General features: G+C 51.8%; 1 protein-coding gene across 4 annotated transcripts; it reads left to right on the top strand.

Moving 5' to 3' along the window:
• Positions 1–5317: 5317 nt before the first annotated feature.
• Positions 5318–23355, top strand: LOC104145346 (deleted in malignant brain tumors 1 protein-like). 4 transcript variants are annotated; one of them, XM_068923462.1, is made up of 13 exons: positions 5321–5542; positions 7344–7429; positions 8932–8958; positions 13708–14016; positions 15503–15817; positions 16332–16646; positions 17473–17787; positions 18811–19119; positions 19878–20183; positions 20888–21202; positions 22100–22414; positions 22654–22797; positions 23047–23355. In XM_068923462.1, exons 1-13 carry the CDS (start codon positions 5505–5507, stop codon positions 23238–23240), a joined length of 2988 nt encoding a protein of 995 aa, XP_068779563.1. In that variant the 5' UTR covers positions 5321–5504; the 3' UTR covers positions 23241–23355. The 4 variants fall into 4 exon arrangements, with proteins under 4 accessions (XP_068779562.1, XP_068779563.1, XP_068779564.1 ...); XM_068923461.1 differs by having other exon boundaries at positions 5318–5542; positions 22654–23355; XM_068923463.1 differs by lacking the exons at positions 5321–5542; positions 7344–7429; positions 13708–14016 and having other exon boundaries at positions 8941–8958; positions 14045–15817; positions 22654–23355.
• The last annotated feature ends 241 nt before the right edge of the window (positions 23356–23596 follow it).

The raw sequence follows: 23596 nt of genomic DNA on the forward strand, positions 1-23596 counted from the left end.
TGCCAGCAGCCCCACAGCATGTCTGCTGCTCCACGGTCCCAGCGCAGACCACCCCCCGCCCCGGCCACACCTGGGTGCGGGGCCGTCCTGAGCACCCCCGTCCTGAGCACCCCCATGTTTGCAGGGAGCCGTTGCCCTCCATGTGCTTTGCTGTTCACGAGCTGCCCGCAGCTGCACCGGGGCTGGCTCTTTCTGGAAATAACATGTTTTCTCCAGCACTTCAGTTAAACAGTCCTGCTCTTCTGTGCCTGTCCTGGGAGCTCCTTCTTTGCTTCCTTTTGCCTGGACACACTCTGTACCCATACCCTTGCTTCCTCCTCCTCCGGTGCAGTTTCCCCTGCCTCCAGGGCGGTCCATCACCTCCCAGGGCTTAGTGTCTTCCTTGCACTAAGGCAGAAATACAGTGCAGCAGTCAGCTGACTTAAAAGCTGTTGGATATCAGGAAACCACAGAGGGCAAGCTCAAATTTTGTTCTCAGCCGGCTATACCGCTGCAGGTGAACCACTTCCACTCAGCTGATGCTTTCCAGTATCATGAAATCCAGCCTAGCCTGAAAAGAGACCTAGCAAGTATTTGTGATGTGTTGGGTAGCAGCTGTCCATTGGGTACTGAAATAAGAGAGGTGTAAGTGTAGGTTGGTCTGGCTAAGCTTTGGCTAACAGATAACCAAGGTGTAAATAACTGTAAAAAAATCTACCTGGCAACCTGGCTGGATGGATTTTTTATCCATAGCTGTTTTTCCCTCATCTCTGTCACCATTATTTGTACTCTCTTCACCCTGCTGGTGTTTCTTTAGCAACCACAGAGTAGACTAAGCCAAAGGGGAGATTTGAACTTCCCTGATACCTTTGGACTTTTTCCTTCCATTCACATCCACCACAGTCAATAACAATGAGTTGCATTGTTTACTCACATACAGTGTAAAAAGACCTTCCTCTCCCTCCTTTAAAACATTTTACCAGATAACTGCATTCAGTCCCTCTTCTGGTATGTGTATTATGAGCAACCATGAAATAATATACTCCCCTTTCCCTATGAAAATCCTCTGGATTTTAAAAACCCGTGGCTCTTCAGCCATCTCTTTTCCATGATTATTCATTATGGAAAACCCACTCTATATCACAGAAATGAAGAAGCACTAGAGATCATGTGCTCCCTCGCAGGCATGTCCACAAATGCTCTGTGTATTGATAGAACAAAGTAGTGCTCCTGCTGGGCTTGGTATGCCATTTCACTGGCCATGCCAGGCTAGGGTGGTGCTGCTTCCATCCCTACCCGGTCACCTTTGTTTTTCAGGAGTCACCCCTGTTTCATTGGCACAAATGCCCGTGCTGAACTGGAGGAAGGAACAGACCGGCCCAAAAAGAAACAATATTTTTGCCAATCTGTTTCTCTGCCAGCTCCAGTTTATAGTGGGACCATTCTAGTCTCTGTGCCTGCACAACTGCAGGGAGGAGGGAGGGGCAGGGGAACAGGCTGTGGGGAACAGGAAAGAGGTGCTGCCAGCCCACGTTCTGCAGAGCATCCTATAGCACCCCATCAAAGGCTTTCAGTCTGCAGCTGTTAGGAAGTCTTTGAGTGAGTGAAAAGCCAAGAGGAAGATACTAATAAGGAGGGAAGCTATTTAAACAGAAGAGGGAAAGCTATTTACATGAAGTAGCATTTTGCTAGATGTAGACACCAGTCTTAAGCGTATATGGAGGGATGGGATAGACACTGAATTTTTATACCAGCATAACATCTGGTGTCTCTACTCCAGGGACGTTTTCCCTCTGACAGGGTAAAATTATCTTCTGCCTTCAAGGAGCAGAGGGTGAAAAGCCACTGTGTGGCTATGGGTAGTCCACCTGACACAAAGGGCACTGCCTCTGGAGCCCCAGGACTTCAATAGGACAGTAAGCTCCTGCCCAGCATGGGTTTCCAATGATGTGCTGTGCATGCACCCTGCAGCCACGTGTCCCCACGCTGCTTGCTGCCTTGCTCCCTGCAACCTGAGCTATGTGCCATCAGACCCTCTAAAGTCCAGAACGCTGCATCTGTGACGCCTGCAGTGGTCATGGGTCAGCTGTGAAGCACTCAGAGGAACATGATGGCAACTCTACACATGATGCTTTCCAAGAGAGCATGTCCCTCCTTGTGGCACCAGCACAGGCAGGGCTGACAGCACCATGCCTCTTACACGTTCCCACAGGCCTGCCATGAATGTCACCCCCTTCCTGTGACCCCAGTTTCTGACACTACCCCATCTCTTCCAGAGCTAGCCTGAGCCTGTTGAGTCCTTCTGCTCCAAGTCATTAGGATATTTAATTGACACACACCCAGACAATGTAAACAAAGGCAGGATAAGAGCAGATATCCACCCTGCCAGTATCCCGTCCCCAACAATGGCCAGGAAAGGGATGGGCCTTCTCCCATCTCCTGCTGCTTCTGGGTGCCTCTTCTCATAGGGTCTCTGCTTCTTGGATGCTGAGGGTGCAGGTGAGAACCTGCCCCAATGCCATGGACACCAGCACCCTATGTCTCCATCACCCATATGGCATTCCAGTGCTCAGGGTCACGGTAGAGGTGGAGTTGCCTTCACTGGCCACAACTGCTTTAACCGCCAATGCTCAAACTATCAACATCCACACTGGGGAACCCATCCTCTTCTTCTTCACCATGCTGCTCCCAGTTTCCCTGCTCCATATCTTCATACAATTCATCACTACCCTAGCTCAGCCCTGTCCAGCCTCCTGCAGACCTCTGCACATCCCTTCTCATCCTTTTCCCATGTTCAGCACAGGTGGAGAAAACAGGGTGCTCTTTTCTCCCCAAATTGAAACAGCTGCCCAAACATTTGTGCCCTGGCTTACATGCAGCCCTTCCCCACTATCTCTTCTCCTGTGCTCCCACCAGGGACAGCTCCCACCTGCATCTTCCCCATGAAAGGAACAGGCAGTGAGGCTCACTGCTGGATGGGAGGGGGAGTGCCTAAAAGGAGAAAGGGGAAATCACATAAAGGAAGCAGGAGAAAAAAGAGTGAGGCTTGACAGCCACAAATTGCACTGCAATAGCGGGAGCATCCATGGTCCAACCGTGGGAAGGGAGTCCTCTCTTTCCCACCCCACCAGCCCCCAAAGCATGTGGTCTGTTGTCTCACCTTGCATGGCCATATTTTCTGCCACATAGTCTGTTATAACCAACCCTGGAGTTTCCAGCACCTCCTAAAAACCCCTTCAACACCTTCATGGTGCAATTTAGCTACATACACACCGGGACCTAGTGCCATGTGGGCTGCCTGCTCTTGAGTGTCTAACACCGACATGGGGCTGGCAAATATCATATAAGACCTACTAGAGACTCATGACCTTTTCAGTAGCACTTAGGGGCCAGGTGGGTACCCCAAGGCCTGTCTAAGGGCTGACTTCCACCTTAGATCACATTGCACAAGGACCTATCTAGGCAGGTTTTGAATATCTAATGAAAGTGAAGCCCAGACTTGAGTCTCAACCTGTCATGCTCTCCACCATCCCCACCAAGCTCCTACCACCCTGGCCAGGCTCCAGGATAAGTTTCTGAGTTGAATTACATCTCTGCAGGGGTCTTCACCTTCCCCCACAGGAGGAGTAAGAGTAGAGCCTTATCCACATCCAGAGAAACCCCTGTACAGTGAAGTAAGCTGAGTTCCTCCATGTACAGACAGCATAAATGCCTTGGAATGCAGGAGTGGAGTACTGTCGATCTCCTGGACCATGAGAAGGTCAGGATCAGGAAGGTTCATGGCAGGTCACCTGCTGGTTTTGAGTCCTACATCTGACCCCTGATACATCTAGATAGCTCTGGACACCTTTGGATCAGGTTGGCATTCACAGTCAGGAGGGGTCTCTGCTTGTCTTCCCCTCCAGTTCACTAGTTTTAAACTAAATGATGCAATCTTTAAACCCTAGCATTTCCATTATCTTCACAAATTTTCATCTGGCTCCCCAGTTCTGGCCCCCTCACCTCCGGCACTCACTGTTCCCAGAAATCTGCCTCTCTCCACCTCATTAATATCCAGCCTCACTCTGCACATCTTCCCTTTTTTCCCACCCACACAGCGATTTCTTTGCCTTCTCCCTGCCTTAATGACTTTTTTCCCCAGGACAGAGCCAAAAAAGCAATGGGGTAATAAGATGCCTGGAAAGCAAAGTCTGGAAAGCTGCAGACATCCACTACAGACATCCACCCTGCAGGCAGGAGTGGAACAAAGTCTGGATCTGGGAAGAATACAGGGGACAGGCGTCTTCATCTGGTCATGCATCCTTCCGGACATGGGCCAACTCTGACTTCTTCCCTGCAGCAGAGAAACAGAGAGATGCTAGGAACCAGGTCACCTGTCTCCTTGAAAAAGCACAGCATCTCTCTTACGGATCTGCATCAGCTGCCAGCAAAGCAAAAGGCTTCCCATATTGAGTGTGACCACAGAAAGCTCTTTCAGTTTTGTTTTGCTTCCTTTTAGTGTTTTCCTGTGGCACAACAGAGGAACTGTCCCGCCTCAAAAATACACTGGAGTCTGGACAACAGCCAGAAAGCAAACAGCATCCCAGACCCTTTCCAATACCAAAGACCTGCTCACTCCGAACACTAGCATAGCTTATTCTAGTGGTGCAAGGGGCGCACAACAAGCCACGTACAGGACCAAACATGCAGCCACAGCGATGCAGATATGCCTGTTCACCCACATTTCTGCTGTGGACAGAGCCCAGTTCATCACAACGTGTATTACCCATGGGCTGAACTAGTAAGGATTTGGATGCTGAGGCAAAACAAATCTCACCTTGGGCGCTGCAATACTGAACCCTGCAGACATTAGGTGTGATGGGAAGCAGGGGGCAAAATTATCTGATGCAAGGAACAAAGATGGGCAGTTGCATTGTCACTCCAAGAGCAAGGAGACCTAGCATTGCAGTTCTGCTGTCTCAAACCTTCTGTCTTCTTTGGGTGACTTATTAGAGAGAGGAGAGCCCAGGATACATGAGGATGGATGAACAGATGGTAGCAGTTGCTGTCTGCCATCTCCAGTGAGAAGAAGAGGTGACTCACTGTGGGACCACAGTGAATGACCCACATGGTCCCAAACATCTCTCCCTCCACAGTGTGGGGATATAAATGCCTTTCACAGGTCACAGCACAGAGGATCAGGATCAAAACCTCCCGGCAAATCTTTGCCAGGACTTTGCTTCCCTGTGGGACCAGGTTTTCCGTCCCCAGTTGGGAGCAGCCATTTCCTGACCTCAGAAGAGCAGGGAGGAGCCGACAGAAGTCCAGCATCGCTTTGTGGCTCTGCATTGGTGTGAGGCAGCTCCCCCCACTCTCATTTACATGTTGCTGCCCCCACAACTGTGCCTTCACTGTTCCTCAGTGTCACGGCCACTCCCTCCATCTGCCTGGTGTCCCCGGGGACCACCCCCAGAGCAAAGCACCCACGGAGTGAGCATCAAATACCTGGTGGACTTGGCTGAGGTCAGTCGTGCACAGGATTCTGGATGACCAGCATTTCAGGGATGACCCTCCGGCACCCCAGGTAAAGAGTCCTGTCCCCACTACCCTCCCCAGCTGTGTTTACTGCCTGACTCCACTGGCCTCAGGCTTCTTGCCAGCCCTACCGTAACTCTGTCCTGCAGGCTCTGTCCCTCTGCTCTGCTTCCCCTCTCCCATCCCCACCCTTTCCATTAACTCCTGCAGCGCTCTTCTCCTCTACCTCAAAACAGCTCCACGCTGCTGGCATTGTACCCTGTACAAACACGGGAAGGCTAAAGATCAGGCCCTGGAGAGGGACAGGAGCTGGAAGAGTTATCCAAGTGCTCAGGGCAGAGTATGTTCCTCCCTCCAGCTTTCTTCTGCAGGGTCTGAAATGCTCACCTGACCTAACATTTCCGAAGACATTAACTGTCCTCTGAAAAAGCCTCTTTCTCTCCAGTGACTATAATGGGAACATAAACTGTTCTGGGTGGTCTCTAGACCTATATCCAACCACTGTCAATGACCCAAACCCAATGCCTATGGAAGAGTATAAATACAAAGCAAGCATATATGGAACTCCCCCCAGATGCTCTTCCAGCTTCCAATTATCAGGGTCTTCCTGATCCAGGAGTGAGTTCTGCATAGATTTCTGCTCTGCAGACTCCTCCCATCTCCCTTCAGACTCATCTGAGCTTTTAGCATCCTCCACATCTTGGAACCAGGAGTCCCACAGCTCAACCAATCAAAGTGCAAAGAGCTGCCTCCTTCTGCTTCTTTGATTGCTGCTTGCCAAGTTTGGTGGGCATGGTTCTTGTGCTGGAAGAATGGACATCTCATTCCTATCTAATCTTTCAGGGATGCTCATGATGGTCTCTGCCTCTGCCATAGTCCTCAGTCTACCACAAAATCCTAGCTTACTTAGTTGTTCCTTGTATAGACCTACTGTGTTGCCTTCTTCTGTACCATTTCTAGAAATGCTGTACCCTTTTTGAGACAAGATCAGGCCAGAATACTGTATTCAAATTGTGGCTGAACTCTGGAGTTACACAGTGGCATAAATCAGGTCTTTATTCTTTTCCTAGTAAAATTAACATTTTATTGGCTTTTGGGGGTATTCTGAGCACTGTGCTGCTGTAGCCCCAGAATCTCACTCACATTTTCTGGCTTTCCTTTACAATAATGAGTACTGGGAATTTTGTCCATAATAGACTGAGAGCTAAAGCACCTAAATCTGGGAGTGGAAGTGTAGGGTCTCTTTGTAAGAAAGATAACTCAGCTCCCATTGTAGCCAGAGGTGCAGTCCAGTTTATAACATGGATGTCCAGGGCCATTGGAGACATCCCAGGGTTTTCTGCCTGGTCTCCACTGCTGCTTCCTCTAAAAACTGAGCAAATATGAACAGTGGACTGCTGGAGTCACAAAGCCCATGTGAGTGCATGGCTACAGGGTTCAGGGCAACATTTATTTGACTTGACTTCAGTCTATGCAAAAGCTGCATGTTTTTAAACTTACCTTTTGGAAAAATCTGTGCTGCTATCTTCTAACCTGCCTGTCTTTGCAGTCCCTTTCACTGTCCTCTGCAAATGGTCCTGGGGGGTCACTCTTCCCCATGCCTTCCTGTCCCAGGACATGGAGACATCTCACTCATCAGAGCCATGTTACTTTCTCTGTGGTATAATTAATAAGGCACCAGAGAGATATGTTTCTGCATCTCTGAAACATCATTGCAGTGAGGAGCACCTGGGAAGGCGTTGCTGCAGGAGGCCCACGGAGGCTCAGTCTCAGAGATGCCGAAGGACAAGCAGATGAAGGCATGGGGTCAATGCAAGGAGAGATTTGCCCTATATCCTGTTCCCCTACAGGGTCTGCGATAGCTGCAAGGGCTGCCTAGCTAACTGTGCTGGACCCAGTATCACAAGGACCTTTGTCCTCTTAGCAGGGCTCTGGGGTGAGTGGCTTTTTCCCTCTCTTTCAGATTTCCCTGCAGCAGTGAACTGTGTCTCCTTCAGGGCCTCTAGGGCATACTGTGGTCTCTCTAAGACCACAGGACTATGAACAGGCAGCTGCTAGCCTTGTCCTATCTTTTCTGAGATTATGCAAATTCCTAAAGGCTATTTTCACCCCAAATAGTAACATAAATGGCCACAGCCATTAACAGTGTTTTTCAGGGGAAAATCCCTGAGGGCTGCATAATGTCAATATGCTGACATTTTGAAGAGCAAATGCAGAGCCCCAAATAAACATACATCATTGAAAACTATCATTAATCTCAAAACGATCTTGATGGAGAATGGGGTAACCAGAGCTACCCATGCCACAATGGAGCTTAAGGCTCTTCTACCCAGGAACAAGGGAGAAAATTAATGGGACACGAAGATGGCTTAACTTCTGTCTCAGATAAGTAAGACCGCCACAGTATTCTCTGGTGCAGGGGTCTGGTAATCCAGGGCACTGTCCGCATGTGCCTAGAATGAGTCATCCCCTTGCACTCACTGCTGGTTGCAGAGAGATTTGTGGTTGGATTCAGTGCCGTGTTCAGCTGGTTTCCAGATACCAGCCTGGAAAGGCACAAGTCACCCCTCTGTCCTATGTCACAGCCAACAGCTCCAGGTATTTAGATTCTGTGTCTAGATATCCAAGTGTGGTCAGATGAGTTATAACCTAAATTTCCATAAATTATCATGGGAATTTAGATGCCTTATTTGTATATGAACCCCTACACGCTTATACATCTCCATATAAGTTTCTCTAGCTATAAATGATTCATACTTTAAATTCTATCCAAAGTCCCTAGAAAGAAAAATTGCTGAATATCCAGACCCTTGCACAAGACTTTGGTTATTTGGCTGTGTGATGCAATACCATGAATTGCAATGTGCAGCAAGGTTTTTTGTTTGCATTTTGGATGGTTTCCCCATTATTAGCAAGTCCTATTTACCTCTATTTCCTAGCCAAAGGGAACCTCTCTCTCCACCACCTTCTCTCAGCTAGTTTCTGTATATCCCTGATTCTTGAGACATTAATGAATGGCCTGTGAAACACGTCAACAGAGCATCTAGTCTGGAGTTCTCTAAGCTGTGGCTAAGGGACAACAGGCATCCATGAAATAGTTGAACGTGACCTAAAAAATAACTGCAAAACAAGCCCTTAAGTAATGTGTATATGCACATGTTTTTCCACATACAAATTAATGCAAAGAGGAGAAGCAACTACCCCTGTTGGGACTGTAAATGGAATTCTTTCCATCTAGAAAGCTAGTAAGATCATTTCTACAGCCCATGATAGCCTGAAAATGCAATTCGGTCCCAAATCCACTGCAGCCAGGGCCACAAAGTAGCTTGCTCTGCGTTACTTCTTGTTGGATAACTTGTGAGTGAGTTAATGCCCAGTGTCCAGACTTTACCAAGCTCTAGGGATAGAGACTTACAGCCTACGTTTCCTTTCTTGCAGCTTCCTTCCCTGGAGTGCTGGTGGCAGGTCAGTATTAATTGTGGTGAGTGGTACACAGGGATGGCTGGTGATTCACTGTGTGCAGCCTACTGTTATCTCATCTACTGAGTGAGGAGATCAGGACAAAGCCCATGTAATCTTGCAAAGTATAGTTCAGGTCCAAATTTGGGTCTGGTCACTGCTTAACCCTCCAGCTCTAGTGCTGGTGAGAGGCAACTTTGGGGCTCTTCTATCCAACCTCCCACTTGCAGCAGGACTACTCATCTAGCATGAGGTCAGGGTAGCTGTGGCTTCATTCTGCCAAGTTTTGGACACCTCCAAGGATGGAGACCCCCATGACCTCTCTGGGGACTTATTCCAGGGCTGCACCATCATCCTGGGGAAGTTCCCCATTCTCCAACCTGAATCCCCCCAACTGCAATTCATGGCCACTGCCTCTTGTTACATCACCTGGCACCACAGGACATGTTTGGCTTCATCATCTTTGTAACTGCCCTTCTCACAGTCATGGGCTGTTCTGGGGTGGCCCTTTGCCTCGTCTTAGCCAGGCTAAACCAGCCCAGCTCCCTCTGCCACTTCTTGTCAGCCCTTCCACCATTGCATTATGGGACAGAGGGTAGTCCCTAGCTAGGGGCATGTCTGGGGGTCCTGGACAAGAAGGGATGGATGCATCCTGCATGGGGTAGTTAGGGGCAGGATCCAGGCTCCTCTTGCACACCCAGCCCCATGCACAGTGGAGGGGAATCAGGCATCTGTCCAGGAGCTCAGAGCCTGCATTTAACTGCAGTTGTAGCTGGGGAATCAGATCCTCCCATGGAGGCAAGACCTCAGGCACAGCTCAGGGCAGGTATCCCCAGTGTCCAAATGTCCCTGTGCAGGCATGACTATGCCAGCCCAGCCGGACCCAGGCAGGGAGCAATGAAAGAAGTCCCTGGGGACGGAAGGTGACAAACCTGACCTCCTCATAACTGACCTTTTAGATGCATTTCTTCCAGCAAAACACTTCCCATTAGGTCCTCTGCATGAGGGCCAAAGCTAGCGGCTGCCTTTGGGAGAGCGGCCACAGCCCCCTTATGGGTTTGAAATGAACAGGGAGTGACATTTTCCCCATCCCTGCTACCCGGCAGGGGCCAAGACTGGAGGCCCTTGTGATGAGTGAAATTTTGCTCCATGGCATTGCACTGGGAGAGGAACCCAGTACTGGGAGATTCCAGTATGATTTGTACCATCACAGTGAATAGCTCTTTGTTCATGGTTTCCTGTAGGGTGTTTAGAATGGGAAAGATGATTGGTTTAAATGCAGTACTCAGCTGGAAGACATCAAGGGGAAGCAGAGATGGAGGCAGAACACGAATGGAGGTCTTAGCCAAATGTCTTCCCAAAGGAAGAAGGGGCATGTCCAGCTGAGCCAGGAGTGCTGTGGTGAAGACAGTGGAAACTGTAAATGAGGTATATCCACTGTTATCCATGCATTCCTGGAGTTTTCAAGAGACCATGTGAGAATCTGGTTTGATTTAGAAACCCTGCCTTCCCTATCTGTAATTTATCAATAGGATTTGATTTGCTATACACAAGGGGCAATTTCCACTGGAACTGATGGAATCTCTTGGTGAGGTACAGCGACAAGGCAGCTCCACTCTTAGGACTCATCTCCACCTTGCAGCAATGCCAAGAGTGGGCATGATGCATGCCTCAGTAAGATTGGGCAGAGGAGAAACAAAGCAATGCCATCAAATTCAATTGCAGCAGTTTGGCATCAGGCAGACCTTGATGGTCCTTTCAGGGAGGGAAAGCCAGGGTGTTCCTGAGTCAGTCCCACATTCATTTTATTTGGACAATTTGAGGCACAACAGTGCAAAGCCACATTGTGCAGTGGGCACTAGATCCACTGCTCTGTGATCTCCAGCTGTGTCTAATGCAAGCAGTATATATGCAGACAGGCAGTATATATGCAAGAGACTCGAGGTGTCCCGTTTGCAGCAATGAAGAATGCAGTGTGACAAAAGTTGGGGATGCATAAAATGCAGAAGGGTTGTGTAGGCAGTTGGGCCTTAGGACTGTGGTGGTAACTCCAGGGTCTGGTGCCTTGAGCATCTCCATCTTTGAAAGGTCATGATTTAAAAAAAAAAAAAAAAGCAGAAATCTCATCATCTTAAAAGGAGAGCAATGAGGAGGATTAGGGGAACTACAAGCTGGTCAGCCTCACCTCGTTCTCCGGGAATGTTATGCAGCATCTAAGTCCCTGAGAAGATTACATAGCTCTTGGAAGTTATTTCCAGTTAAAAGAAGGACAAGAAAGACACTGGGAATGGCCAGCAGAAATTTGTCAAAGGCAATTCATGCCTGACCATGGTGCTTGCCTTCTGTGATGAGCCGACTGGCTGTGTGGATGGTATTGTGTACCTTGCCTTTAGCAGGGCCTTTTTCACCATCTCCTATAGTATCCTTATAGCCAAACTGGTCAAGATATCGACTGGATAAGATATCAACTGGATAAGTGGATGATAAGGGAGGTAGAAAATTGACTGGACCATTGGGCTCAAAAGGTGATCTGGTCAGGGGTATGAAGTCCATCTGGCAGCTGGTTACTAGCAATGTCTCTCAGGAGTTGATGCTGGTCCAAGACTGTTTAATATCTTTATTAATGACTTGGGGCAGAGTGCATTCTCATCAAATTTGTGGGTGATACCAAATTAGGTAGAGCAATCTATACACTGGAGAGCAGGGCAGCTATGCAGAGGGACCTCAACAACCTGGAGAAATGGTCTGAGGAACCTCAGGAAGTTCAGCCAAGGCAAATGCAAAGTTTTGCCCCTGGAATGCAAAAGCTGTGTAACAGGACAGGCTGCATAGGTGACTGGATAGAAAGTAGCTTTGCGGAAAAGGAGCTGGGAGTCCTGGTGAACAAGACGTTGACCAGGAGTCAAGAGAGTACCCTTTCGGGAAAGGTCAACTGCAACCTGGGCTGTATTAGCAGGAGTGCAGCCTGCAGGTCAAGGGAAGGGGTTCTTCTCCTCTCTTTGACACATCTGAGACCATGTCTAGAGTACTATGATCAATTTGGAGCTCCCCAGTGCAAGACATTGACATACTGGGGCGAGTCTAGCAGAGTCCATTAAGATGGCCAGGGGCTGGAGAACATGAAATATGCAGAGGCTGAGAGAGCTGGCTTTGTTCAGCTTGGGGAAGACGAGAGACCTTATTGCTGTCTGCAGCTACCTGATGGGAGGATGCTGAGAAGAGAGATAGGCTCTCCTCAGAGGTGCACAGTGACAGGATAAGAGGCAGCAGGCATATGTTGGAAGAGCAGAAATTCCCTTCAGAGAGTAGGAGGAACATTTCCTCTATGAGGGTGGTCAGACCCTAGGATAGGGGCCCAGAGAGGCTGTGGGATTGCCATCCTTGGATTATCCAAACCTCAACTGGACAAATTTGAGACACCTGATCTAGCAGAAATTGCTTTGAGGAGGGGGGGCTGAGCCAGAGACAACCAGGGCTCATTTCCAGCCTCAACTATTCAGTGACATTGTGAGCCTCAACTATTCAGTGACATTGTGAGAGGAGATCCTTCCTTCCAAAGAGCATTAAAGGGCCAAGGAACCCAGCACTGTAGCCACAGGAAAGATAATGGTGTTGTGTGCTTAGAAAACCCTCATTAGTGCCTAATGTGCATTGTCCCAAATATGCTTTGCTCATATCCCTTTGCCAGAGCTGACTGTAAGCCTTTGGGTAGTGGCAGCTTACCTGATCCTCAGGAAGGCAGTGTCTCTGTCTTCACAGGACCCTACAAGCCTGAATCAGAATATCATACTGAACAAATACTTGGACTATCAACATACCTTTCACTTTAATATTGCTATTAAATATGTAGCATAAAACTATGTTTACCTACTATAGTATATGCACATATACTGTGTGTATATGTATATATACATATATATGCATATTTAGTGCATTATAGCTCTACACTGTGTATATATATATATTCAGTGTCCACCTTGCAGCACCAGAGTGAATAATAACTGTCTCTTGATGAAACTAGGGGTTTACTTAGAAAATTTAGCACCATTTATCGTTTGCAGCCCCTGCAATCTGCCACTTACCAGAGCCTCAGGTGAGCTGTAGGGTACCTAAATGCAGGGGTTCCCCCCATGCCCATGTCTTTGGGCTTGGAGCAGGATTCACCTAGGCACAGGTGTCCAAGAACATTCAAGGTGTCCCAGGATCCCTGTGACATTTGCACATGGGTGTCTGACAGTAATTCAGGTGACCAAATGCAGGCTTATAGTGAGCTGAAACACACGTGAATGTCTCAGATACCGAAGGGGTGCCTAAGCAGGTTTGAACATGGATCCATAGCCCTATGGCTGTGCACTCCTAAACCTGGGTGTCTCAGCCTGTAAGCTGAACCCTTGATTCCACTGTGACTAATCAAGTCACAAACACCCCAGAAAGGGTGGCTGTTCCCCTCTTGGTTGCTGCTGATGGGTTGTTCTGGTTTCCAGATGTTCAGCAGCTGCCACCCAGCCACAAGCAGCCCTGTTGCACCACACCATAGGGGTGGGGAGGGCAGCAGCCATCCTTCTCCCAGTGTACCCAGGCAAGGACTACAGAAAGGGATTTTTTTTAGCTTCATCGCCGTTCCTCCATCTGAGTGACTGCCAGAGCAAAACCAGACAGGACCAGGGCACTCCATTTGGCTCTCTGCACTCTTCTTCATAGTAATCTGGGAACAGCGGTTTCCTCTTTACATGTCCCTACCTCTCTTCCTTCCAGACCCAGCTCTGCTGCGACTAGCAAATGGCTCCAGCCGCTGTGCAGGGCGGGTAGAGGTGTTCATCAAGCAGCTGTGGGGCACGGTGTGCAATGACGGCTGGGATCTCCTGGATGCTGCTGTGGTGTGCCGGCAGCTGGGTTGTGGCATGGCCCTGCTGGCCTCAAGCTCAGCTCAGTCTGGGCAAAGATCCAATCCTTTTAGACTCAGTTCAGTGCACTGTTCAGGGACAGAGGGGTCCCTGATGGAGTGCAGCGCCCTGCAAGTCAATGACTGCCACCACAGGGAAGATGCCGACGTGAAGTGTGCAGGTAACCATCATTCTCATTACATTCACAGCAGTGTCAAGGTCATGCTGTTGGGGGCAGGCAGGAGGCTGGGCTGATCTGCTCATAATGGAGGTCTTTAAGGTAAACAGCAGTAAATGTAGTAAAGCCATCTGTGGCATTTCACCAGCTACACAAGCACTGAGTCATCTTGCATGGGGCCAGGGACATGCAAGAGAGACACAATGTGGGCAGCTATGGAGGGGCAATGATGACCTCTCTTCCAAAGCAAGTCATACCTATCTAACTGCTTAGCCTGACTTCACTGAGCACTGCTTTTGCTCATGAAATTCTCCTGGCAACACAAGCAAAATTGTAAAAGTACATCGGATATTGATTGACCACGGGATAGCAGTGTTGGTTTGACCAAGGATAGATAAGAGTCAAGCCAACATCAACCAATTGGCAGCTCTGGGGATGGTCTGTCATTGCCGATGAGGTCAGATGGCTCAGTCAGGGAGGAAAGTGTGTAATTGCATGAGAACCATGATGTAGGACCATGAGATGCCAGCAGACTGCCCTGGGGATCTCCACTCCCATCAGCTGCTGGGCAGCCCCAGTGATGCCCTGAGTGCTCCTGGCCTTCCCAACCATGACAGTCAAGGATGGGGAGTGCAAGGGGTAAAGCAGATGCATTTCTGCAACAGCAGGGAAAAGCCTTGATGTGGACTCCTCTCCACCACCTCTAGGAGGAATCAGCTCACCTACTTCATTGTGGATATTGCAGAGCCTGCTGTGTGTCTCTCTTGCATGTGTCCTCTGCTACATGCTGCATGCCCAGTCCCCTGCTACATCCTTCATGAGTCTGACCTTTCTCTGATGCATCCTCCACATGCTGTCCTCTTCTCCAGTGCATCCAGTATCGACTACACTTGGTACATCCTTCATACTCTGCCCACTCTCACAGTGCATCCTCCACATGCTGCCATCTGTGTGGTGTATCCTCCAGAGTCACCAGTCAAGCAATTCTTCACTGGAATCCCTATTTCCTTGAACCACGGATACCATCTCACACTAAAGCAGAGCATTCCCCTGACCACTGTTGTCTGGGTCACCAGAAAGTGCCATAGAGATATTCCTTCTGCCCAGGGCTGTCCTTGCTCTCATCCACGTTTGGGGCTGGGTTGAGTGCTGCCATGTGCACAAGTCCCTGAAGACAAGGACTCAGCTGGGCACAGCTCTGGGAGTGTTTCCCTTTACAGGACACATTTTTTTCTGGGCTCTTTGCTGGCCAAGTGCCCCTCATCCTGGCTCATGGGTATGGGGCCAGCCCCATGCCTGGGACAGGCAGGAAGGCTCCAGGCTGGAAACATGGCTAGCACAGTCAGAAACATCTGGGAAAAATGGAGGGGTTCCCCACCCCCTCAAAGTCCCCTGCTTCACATTGCAGCTCCAACATGCTGAGCTGTGTACATGTCCCTCATCCCCATGCCCCCCCTTGCTCTGGGCTGTCCATGCTCCCTTGTTTCAGAGCCGCCCCAACTACGACTGGTGAACGGGTCGGGTCCATGCGCTGGGAGAGTGGAGGTGCTGCACAATGAGCAGTGGGGGACGGTGTGCGATGATGGCTGGGACCTGCCAGATGCGGAGGTGGTCTGCTGGCAGCTGGGCTGTGGGGCTGCAACCTCAGCCAATGGCTCAGCGGAGTTTGGGAGAGGATCTGGCTCCATCTGGCTGACCGAGGTGCAATGCCAAGGGACAGAGGCTACCCTGGCTGCATGCAGGGCCAAGCCATGGGGAGTCCATCACTGCAGCCACCGAAAGGATGCCAGCGTGGTGTGTGCAGGTACCTCCTTCTCTGTCCCATTTGCCATTATAATACTGGTCTTCGGGAAAGGCAGCTGGCAACTGTGGGAGGGTCCCCAGTCCTTTGGAGCAGTGGGAACACCACAGCCAGGCATGCTGTGAAAGTATGGTGTGCAAAGGATTGGTTCCAAGGGGAAGCTGGTCCCCATTTGCACATCCATCATGGTGCCTAGCAGGGTCCCTGCAGCCATGATCTTGCTGGCTGTGCAGGGTGAGGAGCTGGTGCCCAACGGTGCTGGCCTCACCGTAACGTGGGGCAGAGCTGGGAGCAGCCCTTCTTCTGGTCCCACCCAAGCTCCTGCCAGAAGTGCCCGCTCCCCCACCAGGCTGCATGGGCCCGTTTGGCACATCTGTTTGCATTTGTGCCCCGCTCGTCTCCCGCTGCACCTCCCAGGTGTGGGGAGAGCTGCATCGGTCAATGTGGGGGCAGGAAGAGAAAGGAAACGTCTGTGGCCGCTGGGTCACCTTGGCCTTTGCACGTGTGCCTCCTGCAGAGCCGAGTGAGGTGCGGCTGGTGAACGGCTCCGGGCGCTGCTCGGGACGGGTGGAGGTGCTGCACGACCAGCGCTGGGGCAGCGTCTGCGACGATGGCTGGGACCTGCTGGACGCGGAGGTGGTGTGCCGGGAGCTGGGCTGCGGGGCGGCGCTGTCCGCCCCCGGCTCGGCTCGCTTTGGCCGAGGGCGTGATCCCATCTGGCTGGACGGGGTGAGCTGTACCGGGACAGAAGGGGCCCTCTCCGAGTGCCGTGCCAGGCCCTGGGGCGTCCATACTTGCAGCCACGCAGAAGACGCTGCTGTGGTGTGCTCAGGTAACCTGCATTTTTGTCCCTGCAGTTCAAGAAAAGGGGGACCAGTGCGTGCTGGGGGGTGGGTCTGCACTTTCTACAGGGTTCTCTCTTTCTCTCTCTGGGCCTCTCCTGAACTTGTTGCATGAATTATGCTGTGCAGGGCTGATCTGCATGGCAAGGCTGTACTCTTCCACTCTTCCCCATCAGTGTCTTTGGGAGAAGGAGGGGGGGTCAACTGGTGATTCTCCACTCCCTGCCAGCAACAACCCCAGGACTCTGGCACCTGAGGATTTGGGTCACATACTAGACAAGTTCCCAGCCCTGAGGCACTGCTGTCCCTGCTGCTCCAGAGCATTGCCTGTGGCCTGGCAGAAAGGAGCCTTGAGGCAGAGAGTTCTCCACCCTAGCTGGCATGCTGGAGACCTTTGTCATGCTGGACCCTGCTTTTGCACCAAGAGGGCTGCAGACCTTCTGCCCCCAGGGTGCTCTGCTCCATGCCAGGGTCTTATGGGGCCAGAGGTGATGTGGAGGCTCGTCTCACCCAGTGAAAGGGCATGGTCCTATGGGCATGCATCAGGCATCTTCTAAGAAGGACCTGAATTGCCCTACAGACATGCCCATGCCTCCCTGCTGATGGTTAAGGGGACATTAGGGAAGCCCCTGCTCTTGGAGAGCTCCCCACCAGATGCCTGGAGATGTGTCAGACACGGAACCCTACCTTTGGAGTGCTGTGGCCATGGAAGGCTGTCCCTGCTCCTCATGGCATCCTCATGGTCAGAGATGCCCGGCCTGGCTGTATACTGCCGTGAGTGCGTCCACATCTGCTCCAGTGCCTTTCCCATTTCAGATCCCACTGAGGTACGGCTGGTGAACGGCTCCGGGCGCTGCTCGGGGAGGGTGGAGGTGCTGCACGACCAGCGCTGGGGCAGCGTCTGTGACAACGACTGGGACCTGCTGGATGCGGAGGTGGTGTGCTGGTACCTGGGCTGCGGGGCGGCGCTGTCTGCCCCCGGCTCGGCTCGCTTTGGGCAGGGATATGGTCCCTTCTGGCTGGACAGAGTTCACTGCACAGGGAGGGAAGCTGCCCTCTCCGAATGCCGTGCCGAGCCTTGGGGAGCTCATAACTGCAGCCACGGGGAGGAAGCCAGCGTTGTGTGTGCAGGTAACCCTTGTCTGTGCCATTTCCCTGCATTTCTGAGGGGTGCTGGTCAGGGAAGGGGAAGGTGGTGGTTCAGCAATGGGTGTTGCCAGCTGCTGCCGGCCACTGCTGACCTCCCCATGCCAGCTCAGTGCAGGACACCTCCTGTATACCACGTCCTTCACCACCCTGGGAGAACAGGGCTGGGTCTGGGGTCAAACCACCCTCCCAGGGCAGAGGCTGTGGCTCCAGGAAGCTTTATACCCAGAGGCATTCAGTGCTCTGGGGAGTGCCCAGTACTGAGCCTCATGCACAGGCTCCCGTCCCTGGGGTTTTGCTCTCTGTAGCTGGGCCCAGCAAGACAGCAGTCTTCAGCACCCATGCGAGGAACTGGCACTTGCAGAGTCAGTCTGGTCTGATCCTACACAAAGTGGTGCGATGCATATTGCCCTAGAGGGGCCTGTTTCACTCCCATGGTGGTGGAAAGAGCCCAGACAAGTTGCCAGATGCCAGTTTTCTTTTCCTCTCCCCACTCTCCCGGGTCTGGCTATTTCTCATGAGTGTCTTGGAGATGTCTTTGCATCTTCTGTTCCCTCAGGAGCACAGCTACCCCATCCTTTTTCTTCTCTATCACCTTCAGGGCAGAGAATGCATTTTTTGAAGTTAGTCCATGGATAGCATCCACTGCACAAAGTGCCCTGTACACAGCTACCACCCCTTGCTCCTGGTGCCCTTTGGCTTGCTCCTGCAGGGCACCCACAGGCACACACAGTAGGTTATTTTTGCATTGTTGGCATAGAGAGCACTTCAGCCCAGGATGTACAGTCCTTTCCCTCAACTTTGGACCGGCATGGCTCAGCAGGATTCCTTATCTGCCTTTCCTCTTCCAGGAGAGCAGGCTGTCAGCAAGGCTGGTCTCTTCATGGAGATCTGGTCCTTCTGCAAGGCTTGTGGCTTTGGCAGTAGTTATCTCCCAAGGGTCCATCCTGATCAGATGCTCAGGAACATCTCAAGTGCTTTCTCTCTTCTTTTTTTTCCCTGTTTCAGAGCCACCTGCCCTCCGGCTGGTGAATGGCTCCAGTCCCTGCACAGGCAGAGTCGAGGTGCTGCACAACCAGACATGGGGCAATGTATGTGCTGAGGGCTGGGACATGCAGGATGCTGAAGTGCTGTGCCGGGAGCTGGGCTGTGGGCTGGCTCTCTCAGCTCCCAAAGTATCCCACTTTTGGCGAGGACTGCTCTGGCTGGAGGGTGTGAACTGCTCTGGGATGGAAGACACCCTCTCTGAGTGCCCAGCTGGTTCCTGGGGATCCCACGCCTGTGCCCACAGGGAAAATGCCGCTGTGGTCTGCTCAGGTACCCTGCTTCTTGGCACACCTCCTTGCCTGTCGGGCATGCTTTACATGCAAGGTGGTGCATGATCCATTTCAGCGAGCTCTTCCTGCTTGTTCAGTGCAGAGACCTGATGCATTGCAGGAAGTCTGATGCCAGGAGGAGCAGGTGGCAGTATGCATAAACAGTGCTAGTCCTTGTCCCCTATTGCAAATTGGAAAGTCCAGTGGTGCTGGGAGTTTAGAGAGAGCAGGTGGACAGACTCTTCTCTTGCTATCTGTAACTCCTCCAAGTCTCCCATAAAGCCCTAGCAGGTCTGTGCAGAAGGAGTTTTCAGATGGTTCCCCAACTGTGGCTGTGCTCACCGCAACATACAGGGCAGTTCCTATAGGCATGGTATGTGTCGAGCTGCAGGAGTGAGGCTGTAGGGTTGTGTGCTAATGGCAAACTGCCCTGTTCCCCCACCCCACGGCCCTGCCACAGCATGCTTTGAAGTATCAGGAGTGGTGTCACATAGGGCTCCGGCTCCTATTGGGATGAATGTCACTTTGGCAGGAGATGGACTCTTAGTCCTCTAACCTGCCCATGTGTTATTGATCATGGCCATGAACTGCAGGCACCTCAGATAAGTGGTGTAATTGGGTCCGGAGGTAGCTTCACCCTTGACCACCCATGCAGGACATGATGATTTTCTAAGGCCTCCTGACACTGGTGCAGGGGCACTGGAGTCTCTTCTAGTTCTGTATTTACATTTCAGTGGGTGTCTGTCTCTTTCACCCCAGAACTCCAGCTGGTGAATGGCTCCAGTCCCTGCATGGGGAGAGTCGAGGTGCTGCACAACCAGACATGGGGCAGCATGTGTGCTGAGGGCTGGGATGTGCAGGACGCAGAAGTGCTGTGCCGGGAGTTGGGCTGTGGGCTGGCACTCTCAGCTCCCAGCAAGGCTCACTTTGGACAAGGACAGGGTCCCATCTGGCTGGTGAATCTCAGTTGCCTGGGGACAGAAGCCACACTCTCTGAGTGTCCGGGCACACCATGGGGAGTTCAGCCATGCCATCACAGAGAAGATGTCAGCGTTGAGTGCTCAGGTAACCCTCTTTGGTGTAAACTCCTTACCAGGCTGTGGGCAACAGTGTGATGGAGGATGGGAGAGTGGTGGTAGGGGTCCACCCTCTCCTCTGAGTCTCTGCTGATCCTATGCCAGGAGAAGCAGGAGCAGGCTGGTGCTGCAAAGGGGCCCTAGCACAGCACTGGTGCAAAACCCAACTTGGAATCATCTTTGAACCTGTCAAGAGTGAACATTGTCCTGTTGTTGGGCTCATTAGTAAAGAACATTAAACAGCCTTGGCCCGAGCATCACGCCCTTGAGCGATGCTACTAGTAACTGGCCACCAGATGGATTTTGACCCTCTTTTCAGGCCAGCAATCCAGTCAATTTCCCACCCTCCTAACCATCCACTTCTCCAGTCCATATATTCCCAGTTTATCGCTAACAATACTATGAGAGTCAGTGTCAAAAGCCTTGCTAAAGTCAAGGTACACAACATCCACTGCTCTCACCTTCCCCACATAGCTACTCAACTCATCACCAATGGCAATCACAATGGGCAGGCATGATTTGCCCTTGGTGAATGCCTGCTGGTTGTTCCCAAAGGCCCTAGCAACTCCCAAATCAGACAGCAGGCCTTACGCACGTGGGAAGGAGAAGCCCAGACCTTCTTCCACAGTGCGTGGTAGACCCTGGGCAAATGCAGATATTCCTCCCAGTGCTTCTCTCTCTAACCCCTTTCAGACCCAACTGAGCTCCGGCTGGTGAACGGCTCCAGTCCCTGTATGGGGAGGGTCGAGGTGCTGCATGAGCGGCGGTGGGGCAGTGTGTGTGACCACGGCTGGGGCATGGAGGAGGCAGAGGTGGTGTGCAGGCAGCTGGGCTGTGGCCCAGCCATCTCGGCCCCTGGGCAGGCACAGTTTGGGCAAGGTCACGACCCCATCTGGATGGACGAGTTGGACTGCACTGGAACAGAAGATGTGCTCTCCAAGTGCGCAGCCAAGCCATGGGGGAGCCATGGATGTACCCACAGGGAAGATGCCAGTGTGGTATGCTCAGGTAATACACATTCAGCAAGTAGAGCCAGGGCAGTTGCTGGTGGTCTTACACAGTGAAATGCCCCTCCTGAGACAGAAGTTGCAGCTGCTAAGGTGCTGAGTGCCCCCAGGTCCAGGCATGGCACATCCTAGCAAGGGGACCAGAGACCTCACTGCTCCCGGGACTGGAGGGACTGTAGGTTGAGAGGTCTCAGCTGTCGGTGTCCTGGCTGTGTACAGGAGCCAAGTTCCCCTGGAGCAGATCTTTCTGCAGGGCTGGGAGTGACCTTAGTGATGGCCTCTGATTCCCTGCAATGTCCTTCTAACTGCCACCACAACTTCTCTTTGCCTTCAAGGTTGCCCTTTAGGACATCCTGGAAAGTGGTCCCCCACCTCTCCCACTGACAAATTTAAGACCCTGGGCACCCCCTCTGGCCTATGGAGAAAGACAGGCACTTCCAGAGATGAGTTCCCTTAGCATGAATGTCATTTGAGGGGAATCCAAGACATTTGCACAGAACTAGCAGTTGGCACTGGACTTACTGTAAGATCTGTGTCCTTTGAGAGCTGAGTTGAGTCTCTGCTGGACATAGCTGGAGCCAAAAAAAGCACTTCTAGATTATGAGCGTTTTGTAATGTCAAGAGCTCTGTTTTGTCAAGGCCTTCCTGGAAGAGAACTTAAAATCCAGGGAATGATTGGCCTGTCCTGCCTCCAGAGATGAGAGGGAACACAGAAACCCTTTTCTGGGGTACAACTTGAGGCTCCTACACAGTTCCCACTGCTCAGAGCAATGCTGCCTGCAGCATAAAGGTCCTGGAGACTTTTTCTGTGTGGCCTCTCAGCCATTCTTTCTGAGCCCTTTTGATACCTCAAAGCCCTGCAGGAAACAGCCCCTTAATTGTTTTCTTTCTGTTGCAGAGGCCCCCACCATCCGGCTGGTGAATGGTTCGAGCCGCTGCGTGGGGCGAGTAGAGGTGCTGCATGCCCAGCGGTGGGGAACTGTGTGTGATGATGACTGGAAGCTGGTGTATGCCGACGTGGTGTGCCGGCAGCTGGGCTGTGGGGCAGCCGTCTCAGCCCTGGGGTCAGCAGCATTTGGCCCAGGGGCTGACCCCATCTGGCTGGATGATGTCAAGTGCACCGGGAGGGAGGCTGCCCTCTCTGAGTGCAGGACCAAGGAATGGGGAGAGCACAACTGTGACCATGGGGAGGACGCCGGCGTGGTGTGCACAGGTAGTGCTGTCCCCAGGTACCAGCCCAGCAGCACTGCAGGCTGTGTTTTGGCTCTCCAGAAGATGGATGGAGCCAGCCCAAGGGTCCTGGGGTGAGGACTAATCTTTGGAGGATGGGACTAAAAGTGACCTTCATCTGCTGGGCAGGGATCTAGGAAGGGACTGCAGGTGTGGGTGCTTGGCTGCAGCACTGGGACATGCAAGGAGGTGCTGAGCTCACTGCTTCACTTTCTCTGCCAGGTACAGCCATGTCCAGCTACATCATCCCTCTGTCAGTGCCTCTGCTGCTGGGGCTGGTGGTATCGCTGACTCTGGTGCTGCTGAGTGGGGCTGTCCTCTTCCTGAAATGGAGGAGAAAGAGGTACAAAGTCCTCCACCACCCAGGTAAGAGGCCCCCTTCCCCCACCCTGAGAGCTGAGCACGGTGTGGTCAGAGGCATTGCCCCTTCCTGCAGCAGGCAGCCATGTGTTGTTCAGTCCCTCACACTCTGCGCCAATGACAACTTTGGGGACAGGTCACCAAAGCTTTGTGCAACCCCACGACTCTGTCCTAGGAAAGAGGGTCCCTGTCCTGTAGGACCCAGGCTCCCTGATGAGTGGGAATGCCCCCACGCCATGCCATTCTGCTTTGCAGGCAACGAGGTGGAGCTGAACTCCCAAGGGACACAATGGATCCAGGGAGGTGAGCACCACACAGCCAAGGCAGAGGCCACAGAGGAGCCTCCAAATGAAGCCACCCAGGAAGCCAAGGGAATTACACTGCTCCAGGATAAGCCCCAGGGAGGACGGGAGGACAACTGCAGCTTCCTCCCTGATATCACCTCATGAGGCAGCACCTTGGTGCAAGGTCCTCTCCCTCCATCCTTGCCCCTGGGGACAACATGTGCAGAGAAGGACTTCAAATCCCAGATGCCTTTAATATTTGATATATACATAAAAATAAACTGGCCCTTCCTGACATGCTCACAGTAGCTCTTAATGCCTTTTTAACCCAAACAGGGCAAAAATGCTGAGGGAAACTGCTAGCCACTAACAGGCAGACAGATATTGGCTCTGCGGAACAAGTTGGTACAAGTTTTCCTGTCCACAGGACATCAGCTGTCTCTCTTCTGCCAGGAATAAGTGATGGTTAGCCTGGGCACCTCAGGACCAGAAGTGGTGTCACCTCCTGCCTGGCCACATCT

Source organism: Struthio camelus, chromosome 34, assembly GCF_040807025.1.
Source record: "Struthio camelus isolate bStrCam1 chromosome 34, bStrCam1.hap1, whole genome shotgun sequence".
Classification (NCBI taxonomy): domain Eukaryota; kingdom Metazoa; phylum Chordata; class Aves; order Struthioniformes; family Struthionidae; genus Struthio; species Struthio camelus.

Coding starts and splice junctions, on each gene's coding strand:
- LOC104145346 (XM_068923461.1), top strand. CDS start 5,505: ATGACCAGCATTTCAGGGATGACCCTCCGGCACCCCAG. Junction 16,647..17,472: donor CGCTGCTGTGGTGTGCTCAG/GTAACCTGCATT, acceptor TTCCCATTTCAG/ATCCCACTGAGGTACGGCTG. Junction 22,415..22,653: donor CGCCGGCGTGGTGTGCACAG/GTAGTGCTGTCC, acceptor TTTCTCTGCCAG/GTACAGCCATGTCCAGCTAC.